The sequence below is a fragment of the Phalacrocorax carbo genome, chromosome 4 (assembly GCF_963921805.1).
Source record: "Phalacrocorax carbo chromosome 4, bPhaCar2.1, whole genome shotgun sequence".
Classification (NCBI taxonomy): Eukaryota; Metazoa; Chordata; class Aves; order Suliformes; family Phalacrocoracidae; genus Phalacrocorax; species Phalacrocorax carbo.
Genome location: NC_087516.1, coordinates 25,571,063 through 25,586,983, shown reverse-complemented (window position 1 = coordinate 25,586,983; position 15,921 = coordinate 25,571,063). Strand labels below are relative to the sequence as shown.

Sequence of the window (15,921 nt, the reverse complement as noted above, 5' to 3'; positions counted from 1 at the left end):
TAAAGCAAGGTGTCCTACAGAAGGAGAGTGGTGCTGTGTTTGCAGAGAATGAGCTCATGAAGGAAACAGCACACCTACCTACAGTTCCAAACATTTTCAAACTACCACATCTCAAGTGCAGGGCAAAAATGTGAGTAATTTTTAATGTCTATAGTTTTCAACACCAACAATGTCAACAGCACCACATTTGTGTAGAACATAAGCAAATGTCAGACCAGAGGGTTCTGGGAAGACACATAGGCTGGTAGCATGTATGCTTTCACTTAAGCCATTGCACTCCTACAGTACCCAAGCACTCTGGCCAAGCTGTTCAACAAGGCTGTGTTCTTATGACGAAGGTGCTATCCTGCAAGCACAGATTTTACCTGAGGGTTAATGTTTCCTCAGTTTCCACCACCATTACTCAACACAGTATGCATAATCCCCATCTACGATCTATCAGTAGTCTTCACAAGCTCCCCGCAGGCAATACAATTGAATACAGCTCCATTCCTGAGCGCCTACAAAGAACAGGCATTAATTCTTCAGCCCCAACCTCAGGCAGAAATTATTCAATCATGAGGGCCCATCCTCCACAGAATGAGGGTGAATGGATAAGAAACACCACTATCTGTAACCAGTGGAAATTTACTGAGGTTATAAATAAAGGAAGGAAGGCTCCAGATCCCATATCTGACAGATCTGCTAATTAGAAAGGGAATTCTAATCCATGAGAGAAGCTCTCCCTAGGCAGTGTAAACCCGTCCTTTTAATACCAAGTGGAGTGGAATGATCTCTATACGCACTGCTTGTTTTCAAGTAACATGCCAATGAGCACATCTCCCATTAACAAAATGCTGTTGCATTAAACATAAGATAGTTCCTCACTAATCAAGTATATATTCTCACTCAATTTGTGTATATAAAGGAGTACATTACAGTTAATGGACAGTCTATCTGCAGTGCTGATGCCAAAAGCCTCACCATTCCTGGTTTTCTGTACTTTCTACCACCTCCACTGCTACTCCTCTGTCTGCATAAAGTTCAAGTTTCTTGTCCTCCTCTTCAAAGGCCTTCACTGTTTTGTCTTCTGCTCACCTGCTTTTGCCTTAACAAACTAATCTTCCTAGTCTACTTCTCCCACAGACATCCTTCTGCCCTCTTCTATTCTACTTACCCTAAGGTGGGTATACACTCAGAACTTATTTGCAAAACCATGAAGTACCTTCTACTTCAAATCCTCAGTCAGACCTGACCTAATCTGAGAACTCTCTGTCAAATATAACCCTACCAGAGATTTACCTATGCAGACACAAAGAACTGTGGCTCTTGCAGTTTACAGTATCCCTGCAATTAGTAACCAGTTGGATTTTTCCAAATAAAAATAATGAAGTGCAATCATCACAAAAGTTTGGATGTCCCAGATTGCTTGGTAGAGTTGTTATGAACATGTAAACTCTGTGACTAAACCTATCTGGACTACTGTGTTTCTTTTACAGAGCTGAAGCAAAGGGAAAAAAGAGTCCTCATGAGCAAGAGCGCCAGCACAGGAGTTTGCTGAGTCACAGAAGCTGCAAAGGTCCAGTTTCTAAAATTTGTTTCTTCTGAAGCTGAACATAAGCTGCAGCAACATAGTGCTAAATTCTCCATCCCAACTCTCTTGCTCTTAACAAACAGCTCCCTCGGTTTCTAACAAGGGTATACAGTACACTCCTATGCTTTTAGTTGGGTATCTGCACAAAGGTAACAGTTCACTCCTCTTCATAAATACACAAACACCAATTAGCTAAAAAGGCATTACATGACAATATTCAGGGCAGAGTAACAACACCCTATAAAGCATAAGGGACTTACTTAAAAGGTAGATTAATGAGAAATTAAAATGAATTTACGTAAAACAGGCAGAGCTTCACTTTAGAGGATAAGAACACTTGCTCTTATCTAAGTCAAGAGAAACAACCCTTGCAAACAAGGGAAGTTAAGAGACCAAGTGAAGGGTAGTTTTGAAAGGACAGATAACTCTGCGAATCTGGGGCTAAGCAGTTAAAATAGGCATCCAAAAATTCTGGGTATTGTCTCCAAAAACCTGTAAACACAGCGACAAATGTAACTAGAGATTTATTTTGTTCTCTTTCATTTCAAACATGTCTAGGAATTTGATCAAACATAAGGAAAAAAGTACTTCAATCTTTCATTACAAAAGAAAATGCACTGGAGGTGGTCAGCACTGTGTACTCACCATAATCCTGTAAAATCACAAGCAAAGATAAGTGCATAAGCGAACTGTAAAATGCATTTATCAGCTCCTATTCAATGCCAAGTTCTGAAACACCTATTCCTTATTTCTGCTCCCTTACATAAATTTGGTATTCTACATTCTAACTCCATGGGATTTCTCACTTGAATGCTTATGATTTACAACATATTTGCCTTCTAATTTACCAGAACTGCCTTTTTATCTGAGGGGGATTTAACTAAAGCTGTTTCCATATGTTTTGGTCTCTTAGCTTGAAACCACGGATTTGGAACTGTACAATGTTCTGCTGTTGGGTAGGTTGGCATAAATCCCACGCATGGTGTATATTCACATAATACCTCCAAGGTGCTTCAGCAGGACGTCTCCTATGGGTCAAGCAAGCAGCATGTCGCAAGATGCTGTTTTCCAACATTATAACTAGAGTCTACACTCCAGAGGTGAAGGGTATGTCACTGTTTTGTCCCCAGCAGATCACAATAACTTTGTGCCAAATCCTACTCACCATACTCATTCATGAGAGTTATTGTCTCACATTACTCTCAAACAAAAGAAGAGATTATTTCTAATGCTTCCACCTTTCAGCAAGGACACAACTTGCTCCTAGGAAAGGCAGACTGAGCCAAATTTGACCCACAGTGTGACACGCACACTCAGCTCCTGTCTCATGCCATGCAGCAGTGAGCCTGCATGCCACAGAGTCGCAGCACTGTGCTGTGGCCTCTCTCCCATTCTCTGACACCACCTGCAGGCTCTGCAGATTACAGAGCTAGGAAGGTTTCCACAGTGTCCTGCCGTTGGAAGTATATATATACGAAGGCTCCACCCTACCCCCTCCTCCTCCTGAGAAAGGAGGTGTCTCTATTTCAGTCACATAGGTCTCAAATCAGGAAAACAGAAATTTGAGAGGTCCAACCATAGGATTAGATAAAGTTCACAGTGACTCAAGGATGAAATCCCAGCCCTAGTGACATCAACAGAAAAACTCTCACTGACTCAAGGGCCAAGATTTTAGCCCATATCCCAAACTAAAGTGGTTTTTAAGCTGATGAAATTCAGGCTCTCATCCTATAGGAGATTTACACACCTTTCACTTCACATACTGCACAGTTCAAATTTAACCAAACCATTAACATTAAGTAAAGTGACACCTGTCAGTAAGTTTTAGTGAGATCCAGTCTCATTAAGGTCTCATTAGGACCTTACACTGTAGTGAAAGGTTTCAAACAGCACAAAAGCAGCTCTGGGGTTGCTTGCTTTGGTTTTTTTTCTGTTTACTTACTTTTGTCTGATCGTCAGCTTTAAACACATAGCAGATACTTCGCTGATTTGCAGCTCCATCCTTTATCAGACATGCAAAGTAGCTTGGATCATGGCTGTTGTGAATCAGTTTGTGGACATGCTGTGGCTTATATTCAAACAAACTTGAACAAATCAAAGGATCCCACTGCTGGATTTTCCCTGTGTCTGGTTCACATCTCAAACTCGCTGGTGAAACATAAAGTCGGATTTGGCTGATGCTAGGTTCTTCTTTGGAAGACTTTGTACTAAGCATCCGGATCTCTGCCACAATCCAAGGCAGCATTGACATGGTGGTTAGGGAATGCACTGGCAGAGAACCAACAAGCTGGAGACTGAAACTTGCTGAGAAATCACTAGGTGCTTGATACTTTTTAACTTTGAATGTTATTGGCTCCATTTTAGAGTCCTTTAGGGAACCTGGACTAATTCACTAATATTTCAGTTCCATGGAATGACGATATCTGGACGGTTCCTTTGGTTAAGAGACATGAGAGTTCTGAAAGGAAAAAAAAAAAGTAGTTATGTAGGTGCTAGAACTCTATTAAAGATGAACTGTCAGTAAGGCAAATATTTAATAGCTTAAGATCAGAAGAGACATACTGATCATCTACTACGACCTATCTTGCATTTTTCCCCTACATCGGACATTACTATTTCAGGTCCAACAAACATAATAGTACATAGTACTAAACACATTGCTTGGAAAAAAGTCAGTCCTGATTTAAAAGTTGCTTTATGACCCTTGCTAAACCATCTAATGAGCAACTAAACCAGAAAATACATGTTCTTTCTAGCCCGTGTCTGTTCCATGGGCAGGCACATGTCGATCACACTGACCTATTTCAATCCTATTATCACAGAAAGAACTCAGCTGATCTAATCTGACCTTCCTGACAGCTGTAGTCAGTGCTTGTTGAGACACCTTCACATTGCGGGGGGGGGAAGGAAATAAGGGTGATCTTTCTTGTTCATAGGTGGATGATTTTGAATTTGGCTACTAACATGAAGTTGTTTTCTTGGGTCTAGTTTGCCAAGTGATCATGGGCTGTTACCAACCAGACTTTTTCATTAAATAACACCCCAGATATTGCTGTCATCTGAAAAAGCTAGCAGCAGTCAACTGACCGACTGCTGACAAACCTGACAGATAGCAGAGATGAGGAACAATCCTTACAGCATCCCACTAAAAAACAGATGATAATTCACAATTCATGATTACATTTTAAGGCCTGTCAGCTAGCCAGGAATACTTACTGTTTGCCACATTGATATTATATCATTTACATTTCTTAAAATATCAAATGGAACCAAGTTACATACGTACTGTTATAACCCTGTTATACCCAGCATCTACTACCACTACTGTTATTACTTGTCAGTAGTTATAGTAACAGAATCCAATAATTGCATTTATCTATCAATTTTGTTTTGCAAAATATAGTCTATGACAACACATAGCTCGGCATTTGTTATACTACCATGTTTTAACTCATTAATTGAACCTGGTTTCAGCTGTTACACTATTTTGTGTGAGACTGATGGGAAGCTGACAGGCCTATAATTGCCTATGGTTAAATACCATGACACTAGTTTACCCTCAGCCTTCTGAGTTTCCCATGAAAAGACCTATTAAAGACAACATGAACAGTCCCAAGAACTCCTTACAAAACATTTTTAATTATATTTGAACAAGTATTTAATAAATGGCATCTGTTTACTGTGGCAACAGTAGTTCTTGTCTTTGTTCATGTACAAACATGACCAAAAATAGCAGTATTTTTCTCATGAGTTTTCATTAAACTTTGTCCTTTATTTGTCCTTGTAAAAATATTTTCAAAATGAGTTTCTAACAGCACTTCACCTTGTTGAAAATGAAAGGAAATTTAGGGATTAAAACTTAAAAACAAAATTCAAGATGGAAATTAATTTTTAACTAAACAAGTGTTTAAAATGAAACCAATTTGCAAATGTGGGGGAAAAAAGTGGGGAAAAACATTTCTGCAGTAACTGGCAAACTGTAAAAACAAGAGAACTGCAGAAACCACATGTTTGGGCACACTTACTTTTTTGGAACTTTTGCATCTTTTGACAAATGAACTCTGTGGCAACATTAAGAGTTCCAAGGATGCCAAATTTAGCAAAAGAAACAAATAGTGCAGGTTTTAAAGACACTATTTGAAGAAATCATCATAAGTAGCATTCTGGATGTGTAGAACAATTCTTTAAAAAGCCTTTTTATAAACCTCTGTGCGTGTGTGTGTGTGTCTATCTGTGTGTGTGAGGTGTGGGAAAAGGGGCCATGAAGATCCAGAACTTGTATGCCTCATTTCAACTATACTACTTTTTTTCCCCCCCCCACCCCCACAAACAAGCAAGAAAACAACCACCTTTAAGATTAGTATAAATGCATTGCATCATATGGGATAGCAGCTTCAGGAAGCATTTTTACACCTTATCACAGACTGCTTAACACAACTATCATTATAGTTTTACATCTGTCAGGAATTGAAATGATCTCTTCTTTGATGAACTATTACAGATTTCTTCTCCTTAACTGTAACAATGGAAAGTAGTTCAGCAACTGCAGGGAAGATTGGATTCCTTCATAACTACAACTGTGTGTAGTCCAAAACACATAAAAATCGAGGTTTTAGCTTTTAGTGTTCTCGTCGTTTAGTGGTATACGTAATAACCTCAGGATAAGAAAGCCTAAGAAAGCTCCATTCTTAGTTGAAAACAGGAGAACAGAGCTACCACATGGATGATGACCTATTAGCCACATACTTTCTGTAACCATATTTCTCAGTTGTGTTTACTCAGAAGTCTTTTTTAAAAAAATGCAATTAAACAAAATGCATGTAAAAATACAACGAAGTCGTCCTCATTTAAATCAACTTTTCAAGGAAGAGAAGTTTCATTTGGATTACCACCACCTACCATGCTCTTTCACCCCAGACCTACAAGGCACTGCAGCCTTAAATAGGAATAAATATCACAATATAGCACATTATTTTGCATGCTAACTCTAAGGACTGAACAGTACTAAAAAAAAAAAAACAGGTTGATACTCTGTCATACTTCAACAAACACTGTACTGCTGGAATGTATTTAATATAAATGCAAAGTTTCTTGGCATTCATCTCTTTTTAACAAAATAAACACCTTGCAAAGTCAACAGCATAAATACTCCAATGTCTGCGTTTGTTATTTCTAAAGAAAAACAGTTAATACTAAATCAACACAGTTAACTAGAAGTCAGAATGCTAGGGGTTTTTTCTAATGTTAAGACGGGCTAAAAGTACGGTTTTTCAGAGCACAAATTTAGCAGCCTCAGAAGGTCTCCTCATCTACCCCAGATCGTTCTGTATGTTACCGTTCTGCATGTTTCATCACCCTTTTCCAGCCATTCTGTCTATGTTTCCTCCTCCTGTCATCCTTACCTTAATTTACACACAAATTGCACCAGAAATTATACCATCATGCTGCTGGTGTTAATGTCCTTTAAGTTTACACCAAGGGCTAGGTTTTACTTCAAGACCATGAAGTATTTATGTACATGCTTAATTTAGACCTAAAAATAGTTCTGTTCATCTCAACAGACCTATTCCCAGCCATAAAATTAAGCATATGTTACAGCCAAAGATTGTCCGTGCTCTCAGCCCATCCATGTCTGCCCTGACTCCACCACTCGGAATTCTGGCACCTCCACCCATCTCTGGCTGCCACCATTCAGATCATCCCTTCTAAAACTTGGTGGCTCTGCAGACGCCGTACCCATTTACCATTTGTATTAGTACAGTAGGCTTGAACAAGCTTCCTCTTCCTCCCTAGTGCCTGACCAATTAACTCACAAACAGCTTCTTCAAAGCAAATGCTTATTTCACCTTTGATCCAAGAGAGAATAGAAAAGGTATAAAAATAAAGCCGTCCACTAATTTCCTTCCACCTAAACTTTGATCTTCCCTTGACAGCTCTAAGTGGCATTCAACTCCATTACTCTGGGCTGGGAGAAGACTGCCAGGCTTTGCTTTGTACACAGGCTGAACATCTCCAGTCTTTCTCCCATTGCTCACGGACAACTGGGACAACTCGTCTTCTTCCCCACCATCGGCATCTTCTGAAGGATCTCTGTTGCCCTTGCACTCAAGGCTGAGAAGAGCTTAAGTGGCACTCCTCAGCTAACAGCTTTGCTGCTGTCTGAGAAATGTTAATATTCTCCAAACTGTATCTTAATGTTGCCACTGTTTAACCTGCTTTGATTTAGCTGTATTTGCTCCGTCAGCATAAAATCAGCCAGGCAAACTGTAGCACATATGATATTTACACAAACCACACTAATAAATCTAACCCCACCTTTTATACTAAGAGATGCCAGACTGACTCACTGATGTGAAAAACACACAGGGGAACGAACATACGTGTTCCTCCACTTCTCTGTCACTGTGATCAACCTGGCCACTTCACACAAGACGAAGATGGCTTAAAAAACATGCAACGCTACACTCAGTCTTGTTCTAGCAAAATCTGATATGGTGTTTTAAAAAAAAGAATATATATATTGGGCTCTTGTTCTCCCAGATTAGGTTGTATACTCATCTTTCTGTGTCACCAGAAACTAAAAGGGATGCCTTCAGAGGGAAGTCAGGGTGACGGCAGGACAGCATGAAGGGGACAGCTACAAAAATTAGTACTTCTGCCATTCTGGGCCCCAGGTTCTCCCTACACGAAGGCACATGAAGGCAGCTGTGCATCATGCAGGACAGTATTCCTCAAAACTCACCTTCTCTCAAGACAGCAAAGACTTTATCACAAGGACAAGGTACGGGCTCTGTATGCCAGTTGGGGTAGATGGGGCCAGGTCACCTTTGAGGATAGGAAGGAGAATCTTGTGGGGTAGAGAGAACAGACTGTGTTATTAACCTGGGAGGGTGGGCGACTGGAAATCAGGTTTTGGCAGCTGTGGGGAAACCAGGCAGATTTGGGATGGATCAGACTAACAGAGAAAAAGGGCAAAGAAGGGAGAGAGATTGGTGTAAACCAAAAGTACACACACAAATGAAAAAAAAGAGAAGAGTTATCCTTCTTCTGTTGTTTTTTCTGGCCTGGACTAAATTCAATACAGACATGGAGCCAAAAGTTTTACACTCTTGTTCAGAACATGGGTAACTATTGACCCAAGCAATCTTTCACTCTCCTCCAGCTCTTCCCTGGTTTGGTAGCAGGTGGAGTGCTGGCACTCACAGCAGAACTCACAAGCTTAGAAGAGGTGTCAAGCACGGAAGCAGTTGGAGCTTCCACACATCAGTGATTCAATGAGGAGTTTGACCTGTGAGCTGTTGAACAGAACAACTTCCCCAGCTTCCTCAAACTTTGCAGTTCATCTGAGAGACAACCGTGCAGTTACTGCACATCAGGCTGCTGACATGACAGCAGCTTTTTCTGTAAGTCAGTTTTCTTTCTCCCCTCCAAGAAGCTAAGCAAAAATTCCAATGATATAGCATGGTCTTGTGAAAAACAGCTGGTCTTAAAGAGCACAAATTTGTTCAGCTCTTCTCTACCCGGCATTAGTGGTGAACCCTGCTGACAAATGGAACCAGAGGCACTGGTGCTGACTGCACTTCACCACTGATTATTTTAGCAGAAATATCATACTACTTAAGGATTATGAGGAGCCCTGGCTTGCAGCCAGAGCTCTGGAACGCAAGCCAGAACTAAATACCACTCCCCTCCCTCTCTGTCTGATCCCTGACCGAGATTTACATTGTCTTCGCTCACGCTGACAGATTTCTCTATCCACCCAGCAGGATCTATAGAAAAACACAAATAAGAACATGTATTAGGTATGTCATGATATGGTCACTGCTGAGAAGAGGTCCTTTTATGTTTCCGTCAATATGCGTGAAATTACTTTCTTCTCAGGTATCACAACACAGCATCTACCAGATCGTTCTGTGGGACAGCTAGTTGCAAGCTTTATCTTTTTTCTTGAGGCTGCAAACAACATTTTTGGCCATTTTTCTATAGTTAAATAAGATTGTTTAGATATCATACCACAGGTTGCTCTCAGTTTTCAAATAGTTCGAATTTCACTCACACTGGCACATGGAATCATGATGCGCCCTTCTGTTGCAAGAATGTTCTTTTTATCTCATAGCTACTTATTATCTGCTGTTTCCTTCTGGAGCTACGACTTGCTGTGGGCAACAGCATGTGCAAGTCCAGAAGTCAATTCGCCTCAGAAATTATTTTTAATTTCCATTCTTTTCTCACATACATGCATTAAGTGCTGACTTTTAAAAGATTCTTTTCAATGCCATCAGCAGCTTCAGACGTGGCTCTGAGTAATGTTCCATCACGTACTCTGAGCAAATAATTTGTTTTTGTGGTAATAATCACACCTGAAATATTTACCAATACAGCCAGTATTTCTATCACTCCTCAAATAGGTTAAAAAAAATAACTAGACTAGTAATAAAAGAAAATCCAGCAAAATGGTAACATGTTCTTGAGTATAAACATACAAGTTTATAATCAACTATCAAATAAAGAAAATAGCTCACTGTTCCTGCCCTTGACACCTATTGCTATTTCCTTAATAGAGTCCACAGAAATTAATATACTGATAATTGAGGTGGTCTGAGTCAGCCTCATACAGACCTGAACAAAATATCGGGTTGTTCTACCACTGCAATACACTAAAAAAAAATCTCTGTAAAAGAAAGCTTCCTAGGTAAATTACATTCTGAATGCCATTCCTTTTTACCCAATTGCATATCCACAGCCAAAATACTTGTATCCAACTTTTCAGTTAAGTGCATTATAAAGTGAAAAAAGCGTTAAGTCATCTACATATCATTGAATGCGCTTCACGTTCCTTCCAGCTGCACATTTTTCTCACCTGCATTTCTACTTCGGCATATTACCTATGGCTTTCAGCATTTCTATAGAAAAAGAGATGACAAATTTCTATTTCAGCACTTACAGGTGTTAAAAGCCTAATAATATTCATCAGCTCAGAGGTATGTGCTATTCAGGAGATATATATTTTTATTAATTTTGACCCATGATGTTCCATTCAATCTCTGGGCTTAACGGCAGGCACAAATTCCACCATCTGCACTGCTAAAGGTTCCTACAGCGGATCTGCCATATTAGCCTCTCTCCCAAACACAACACAGCACACAAAGGTCTCAATCTTTTCAAAGTGCACTATAAATAACTACATTTGTTTCATACCTCTCATGAACGCGGTTTCAAGAAATCACTCTCCTGTTAATTTAGTATGCGAATCTAAAGGGACATAAAAATACTGCGCCAATGTGTGGGGATTTTAAGGTTAAACTCCGAGGCGTGCTGCTGTAGGAAAGGTTAGTTTCACCCCTCTGGGAAGAGTGGCTGTGTTGCTCTAAGGAGGAGCAGGTTCTGGGAGGAGCTACACCGGCGAGGTTGCAGTGATGGGTGAGGAAGGTGCAGAGAAGAGCGGGGAAAAAGAACTAAAAGCAGACCATGGCACATTAGGTCAATCTCAGATTAAATTCAAGCAGGTCTTTTGGTTATTCTGGAGAGAAGCCAGCTCTTCCGGGACCCTGCGAGCTGAGAGACGCGGCACCGGCGCCCCGCCGTCCCCGTTCCCCCTCAAAAATACCGTCTCCAGAGCAAGTCCTGCGACTTCACCAGGGGCTCCGTCACGACCGACGGCGCGATCCCGCCGCGGCAGAGGGGAGGGCGGCAGCCCACCCTGCCCCTGCCCCGGCCGCTGGCGGGGAGCGGGGCCGCGGGCCGGACGCGGCAACCGCCTCACAGCCGTCCCGCCGGAGGGAGGGACGCGTGCGCCGCCTCAGAGCCCCAGTACAGCGCCGGGACCAGCCCGCGGCGGCGTGCCTGATTTCTCGCCTCAACTCTTTCACTTCCTTAAAGCTAAAAACCGCTCTTCCTCCCTCCCTCCCTCCCTGCAGAAACGCGGCTCGGCTCAGCCCGGCCAGTGCCGTTCCCCCACGCACGTCCGCCCGCCCTCAGCGGGGGTACGGCGACCCCCACCCGCGGCCCGCTGCCCGTCCCCCGCCAGGCCCGGCGCCGGGGCCAGGGGCTGACTGGCCGCCGCCGCTTACCGCCACTCCGCCGCCGCAGGATGTGCTCGCTACGAGGAAGTGCCTTCGGCGGGCAGCCGCCGCGGGCCGCCGCCTGCCCAGCTCCCGCTGAGAGGAGGGGGGCAGAGAGCCGCTAACGGGCGCCGGGCCGGGGGAGGGGAGGCCACACCACCGCCTCAGGGCACCGGGGCCGGGCCAGGCGGGGGGGCTGTTCGCCGCCTCCTGCCGCCGCCCGCCCCGGTCAGGACGGGCCGCTCCGCCTCGGGCTGCCCGTGCCGCGCCGCCCCTACCTGCCGGTGCTCCTGGCGGGAGGAGGCGGGGGAGGCCGGACCGCACACCCGGCCGCCGCCGCTCGCCGCCTCCCTCCTCTCCTGCCGCCGCAGCCGGCGCGGGCGAAAATAGCAACAGGCGGCGGGTCCGCGTCCCGGAGGGGGAGGAGGGGGGGCAGGCGCCCGCCAGGGGCGGCCGGCCGGCGACAAGCGCGCGCCCATGTCGCGACAGAGGGTAGCTGAGGCCCCCCCCGCCCCCGGCCCGTTTCCTCCCTTTCGAGGATTTCGGCGACGCCGCGCCGTGCGTCGGTCACAAACCCTCATCTCCCGCGGACAAGGTGACCACGTCGGCTTGCCCGGGCGGCCCGCGGGGCTGGCTGGAGGTGCGGCGGGACCCGTTTCCAAAGGGAAGTTCGCTCACAAAACTGGAACGAGCCCGGCACCTGCGGTCTGGAAGCAGGGAAGCCTCCCTCGGGTGTGGGCCCAGCCCTGGCCACGGGGCAGCCTTCTGCGGGCTCACCTTCTCTGAATCACCTTCATGCCTTCCTCCCGCTTCCTCCGTGCACGAGAAGCCACACGTGCATATATGTATAGGTGTATATATGTATAAATCACTGTAAGAGTTGGCTGTAGTTGGTCTTTCAGTTGCCAGAGAGGGTAAGGAATGAATGGATCCGAAGACTTAATAATACCCCTCTGCAAGTGCTCTTTTCAGACGATCAAGGCACCCTACGTTCCCGTTCTGCAAACCACTTTTGTACTCAATTAATTCCAAGTCTTCTTTGCAGTAAGACCACTGATTCGCTTTTAACTCTGCACGCATTTGTAGGACGAGAGCTTTCTCAAGGAAATTTGCTCTGCTGCTGCACGTGTGCTATGCTGTGAGGGAAACAGTCAAGTAAGCTGCCAAATGCAAGCACAACGTTGTCCCACATTATGAAAAACAAGTCACATTTTGGAATGTAAGCACAGCCCCTGCCTGCAAAGTGTGAGGTGGTTGTATCTACATGGCTCTTCTTGCTAGGTGTACTTTTACAGGATCATTGATGCGTGAATCAAAGTATGAAAGCAGCAGTTCCCTCAGAGTACTTGCTCCCAGTCTGTACTCAGTTCATGGTTTGCTGCTGCTTCTTCACCCTTGGGAATAGGAATGCCACCTCTCCGCAAACCGTCCTGACACATCTTTAAACCATCACTGCTAAGGACAACACTCTTACCCGGTTACCACCTGCCAACCTCAGTATCTGAGACAAGTGTGTCCTTTTGCTCATTTTAAACCCGCTGCCCAAGCATTTCGTGCCTCCAGTAATCGTGTTAGGGAAGATGGCAAACTGCAGTCCCCACCCAGACAGCTCCAGCACTTCAGCCAAGGCTCGTCCATTCCCAGATTACCAAACAATGATCTTAGGAAGCCTTTTTTACTGCTTCACTGTTGCCTTTCAGAAGGTGATGATGAAACAGATAAGGATCCTACCGAACTATTTCTCGATGCTTGGAAAATCCCTGAACAACAGAAGCCAATACTAGAGTATCACAAATGCAAATCCTTCTTCCTTCTCCTCTTTGATAGCTGAGAAAGAAATAGGACTCTGCTTGAACTCATTTGTGGGCCCCTCTAATTATTCTTGCTGTTATCTCTGGCTCACATGTTTTTATTCTTTGCCTAGCAGAGTTTTGGACAAACTACTCATGTTCTGATACAATATTTTATGGGCAAAGTGAAATGCCTTCGTTAATTGCTTTAAGAGTTCCATTTGGTTCCATTTTGAATAAAGTCCCTTTTTTTCATTCAAGTAGACATCAAAATTTTCCTTACAGTTAATAAGAGACAAAACAAAACTAAAGTGTTTATAACTTGACTTAAACACTTTGAAAAACTATCCAGGAACAGTCACTCATCTGTTTAATCCAGCCAATCTTCTATAATGCTTATTGGTAAAGTGTAGTAAAAATGTAGTATCTGAGTACCTCAAAATGAAAAGAAATTTTAGTATAACATTTGCAACATTTTGTGATAGTTTTGTTTTAGAATATTTTACCTTTTTTATTAAAACTAACTAAAAAATCCAAGTAATAAAAACACAAGACCTGTCAATGGTTTTAGAAGGTATTAGTCTGATATCTGTCACCAGCTCAACAACAGATGAAAATGCCATAATAAGAACAACATATTACTAGTGAGACAGAGTGGAGAAACACAGGGGTCACAGTAAGCATCTGGAGCAAACTCCACCATGTTCAGCAGCGCACACCTAGGTGACCGTTCATTTCAGTAATACAGACTTAAACCACTCCTATGGCAGAAATCAAATTGTTTGCAGAGAGGGTTTAGAAATTTTGCGCAAGAAAGAATTTAAAGCTTTATCAGGTGAAGCAAGGAGAATTTAGGTATGAACACAGTTTGGTGTGACTGGTGATAACAAGGGAAGAACACAACTCTCTCAGGACAAAAGAGTGCTTCTGACTAGCCATGCAGTAAAGCTGTTCTTTATGGTCTGTCCTTGCAGTAGAAGGGTTTTTTAGAGTTATGTAGCTCATGAGCTACAAAAGGTGATACGGAAATGTAGAAGATGGGATTGCGTGTAAAGTCACCTTGTTCTGGTTTTAGCACTTATCAGGTCTGCAAGATGCGGTCCCCTGGTCTCATGATTCAACATCCACACTTTCCTGAAGATAGGTATTTAGGTGCTTTATTTGAAGAACTAAAAGGTCACTCTGTCTTTTATATCAGTTCATCCAGGTTGCAGGAAGACCAGTTTTTTTTCTACTCGGCCTGAGAGTGTCCAGCCTGTCTCCCATGAAAGTTTCCTCATCACCAGCCTCCAGGCTACACTGGACAGCATTCCTTCTCTCTGCTTCCTGATGAAACTGGCTTATGTAGGGGGAAAAAGAAGTTTCATTTGTGAAAACAGGAAAACCAGAATGGGGATCATATGTTGCAGTCCCTAGAATGTAAACACTTCCATGTGTTCCAGGGACTGGGATCCCTGTATTCAGGTGAAAGCCCTGAGCACCAGACTTCCTAATTTTCAATTTTCTGAAACAGTAAATCTCTGTTCTTTTTTTCCTTCACAGGCTACTTTGTCTTTACAGTAGGCTATTAACTAAAACATACTACCATCACAATAGCTTCTTCAGACTGAGGAGGAAAAATCAGCCTGGGCTTTCCACATCCTGCAAACACAATCTATAAACGAATATCAGTTTAACCATTATCTCTTTGTCCAGTCACACTTTAAAAAAATGCAGAGAAAACCCCACCACTGCCTTTGTACAGAACCTGAATATACAGGCTTGTGTGAGACACGCTATGAGAACCTCTAGGCGATGAAGCCTCTCTTGTAGACTAAGGGAGAGAAGCATCCGCTCTCCTCATCCCATTTGGGGTAGGACCGTGGATGAATACAAATTGAGGCTCAATATGCCTGGCCATGGGTGAGGGCAGGACTTGGGGCTGCTGTGACTGTGGATTCACCCTTTGAAGTACCACAAGGCAAACAGGAAGTTTTAAGTTTCCACCCAAGATGCTTTCAGAGTTCAAGTTGCTCCATAGCTGGGCAGCAGTTGAGCAGTAGCATTTTGGATTATGAATTTGAATGCGGGCACCTGCATTGTTCTTCAGGTGCATTATAAGCCTCTGTGCTTTTTCCCTCTGGATTGCCCATAATGATGAATTTCTATTGCTGTTATATAAAACAGTCTAAGTTTTAACATTTGTGATTTGTTTCAGGTAAATCTGTTTAGTACCTTATTAAGGGCATGATACTAACTCTTTTGCAGTCCTTTGCCTTTGAGCACTGGATGAAGTACTACATTCTTATCCAATGACATTGTACCTCCAGATGCTATTTATATATCGTTCCAGGCATTCCATAAACAAAATTTCAATTATAACTGTTATAATAACATGCTTGCTTATTTCATATGCTGTAGGAATACATGCCAGTGACATTAGTTAGTGATTATCTTCATAGACAAGAGGCTTTCTGTTATCACTGATCATGATTAGAGTCAAGAAAGAGCTGAGCTA

General features: G+C 43.2%; 1 protein-coding gene across 4 annotated transcripts in view; it reads right to left on the bottom strand.

Moving 5' to 3' along the window:
* The window catches only part of TBC1D1 (TBC1 domain family member 1), a 115,819-nt gene extending 103,792 nt beyond the window's left edge, over nucleotides 1-12,027 (bottom strand). Inside the window, exons 1-2 of one of the 4 annotated variants that reach the window (XM_064449279.1) lie at nucleotides 11,644-12,027; nucleotides 3,516-4,031 (exon numbers count right to left, since the gene is read on the bottom strand). In XM_064449279.1, the coding sequence (XP_064305349.1) occupies nucleotides 3,516-3,932 (417 nt within the window). In that variant the 5' untranslated portion in view covers nucleotides 3,933-4,031; nucleotides 11,644-12,027. Of the gene's footprint in view, nucleotides 1-3,515; nucleotides 4,032-11,180; nucleotides 11,308-11,643 lie in introns of those variants that run through there. The other 3 variants (XM_064449283.1, XM_064449282.1, XM_064449281.1) reach the window with 3 other exon arrangements.
* Nucleotides 12,028-15,921: the final 3,894 nt, after the last annotated feature.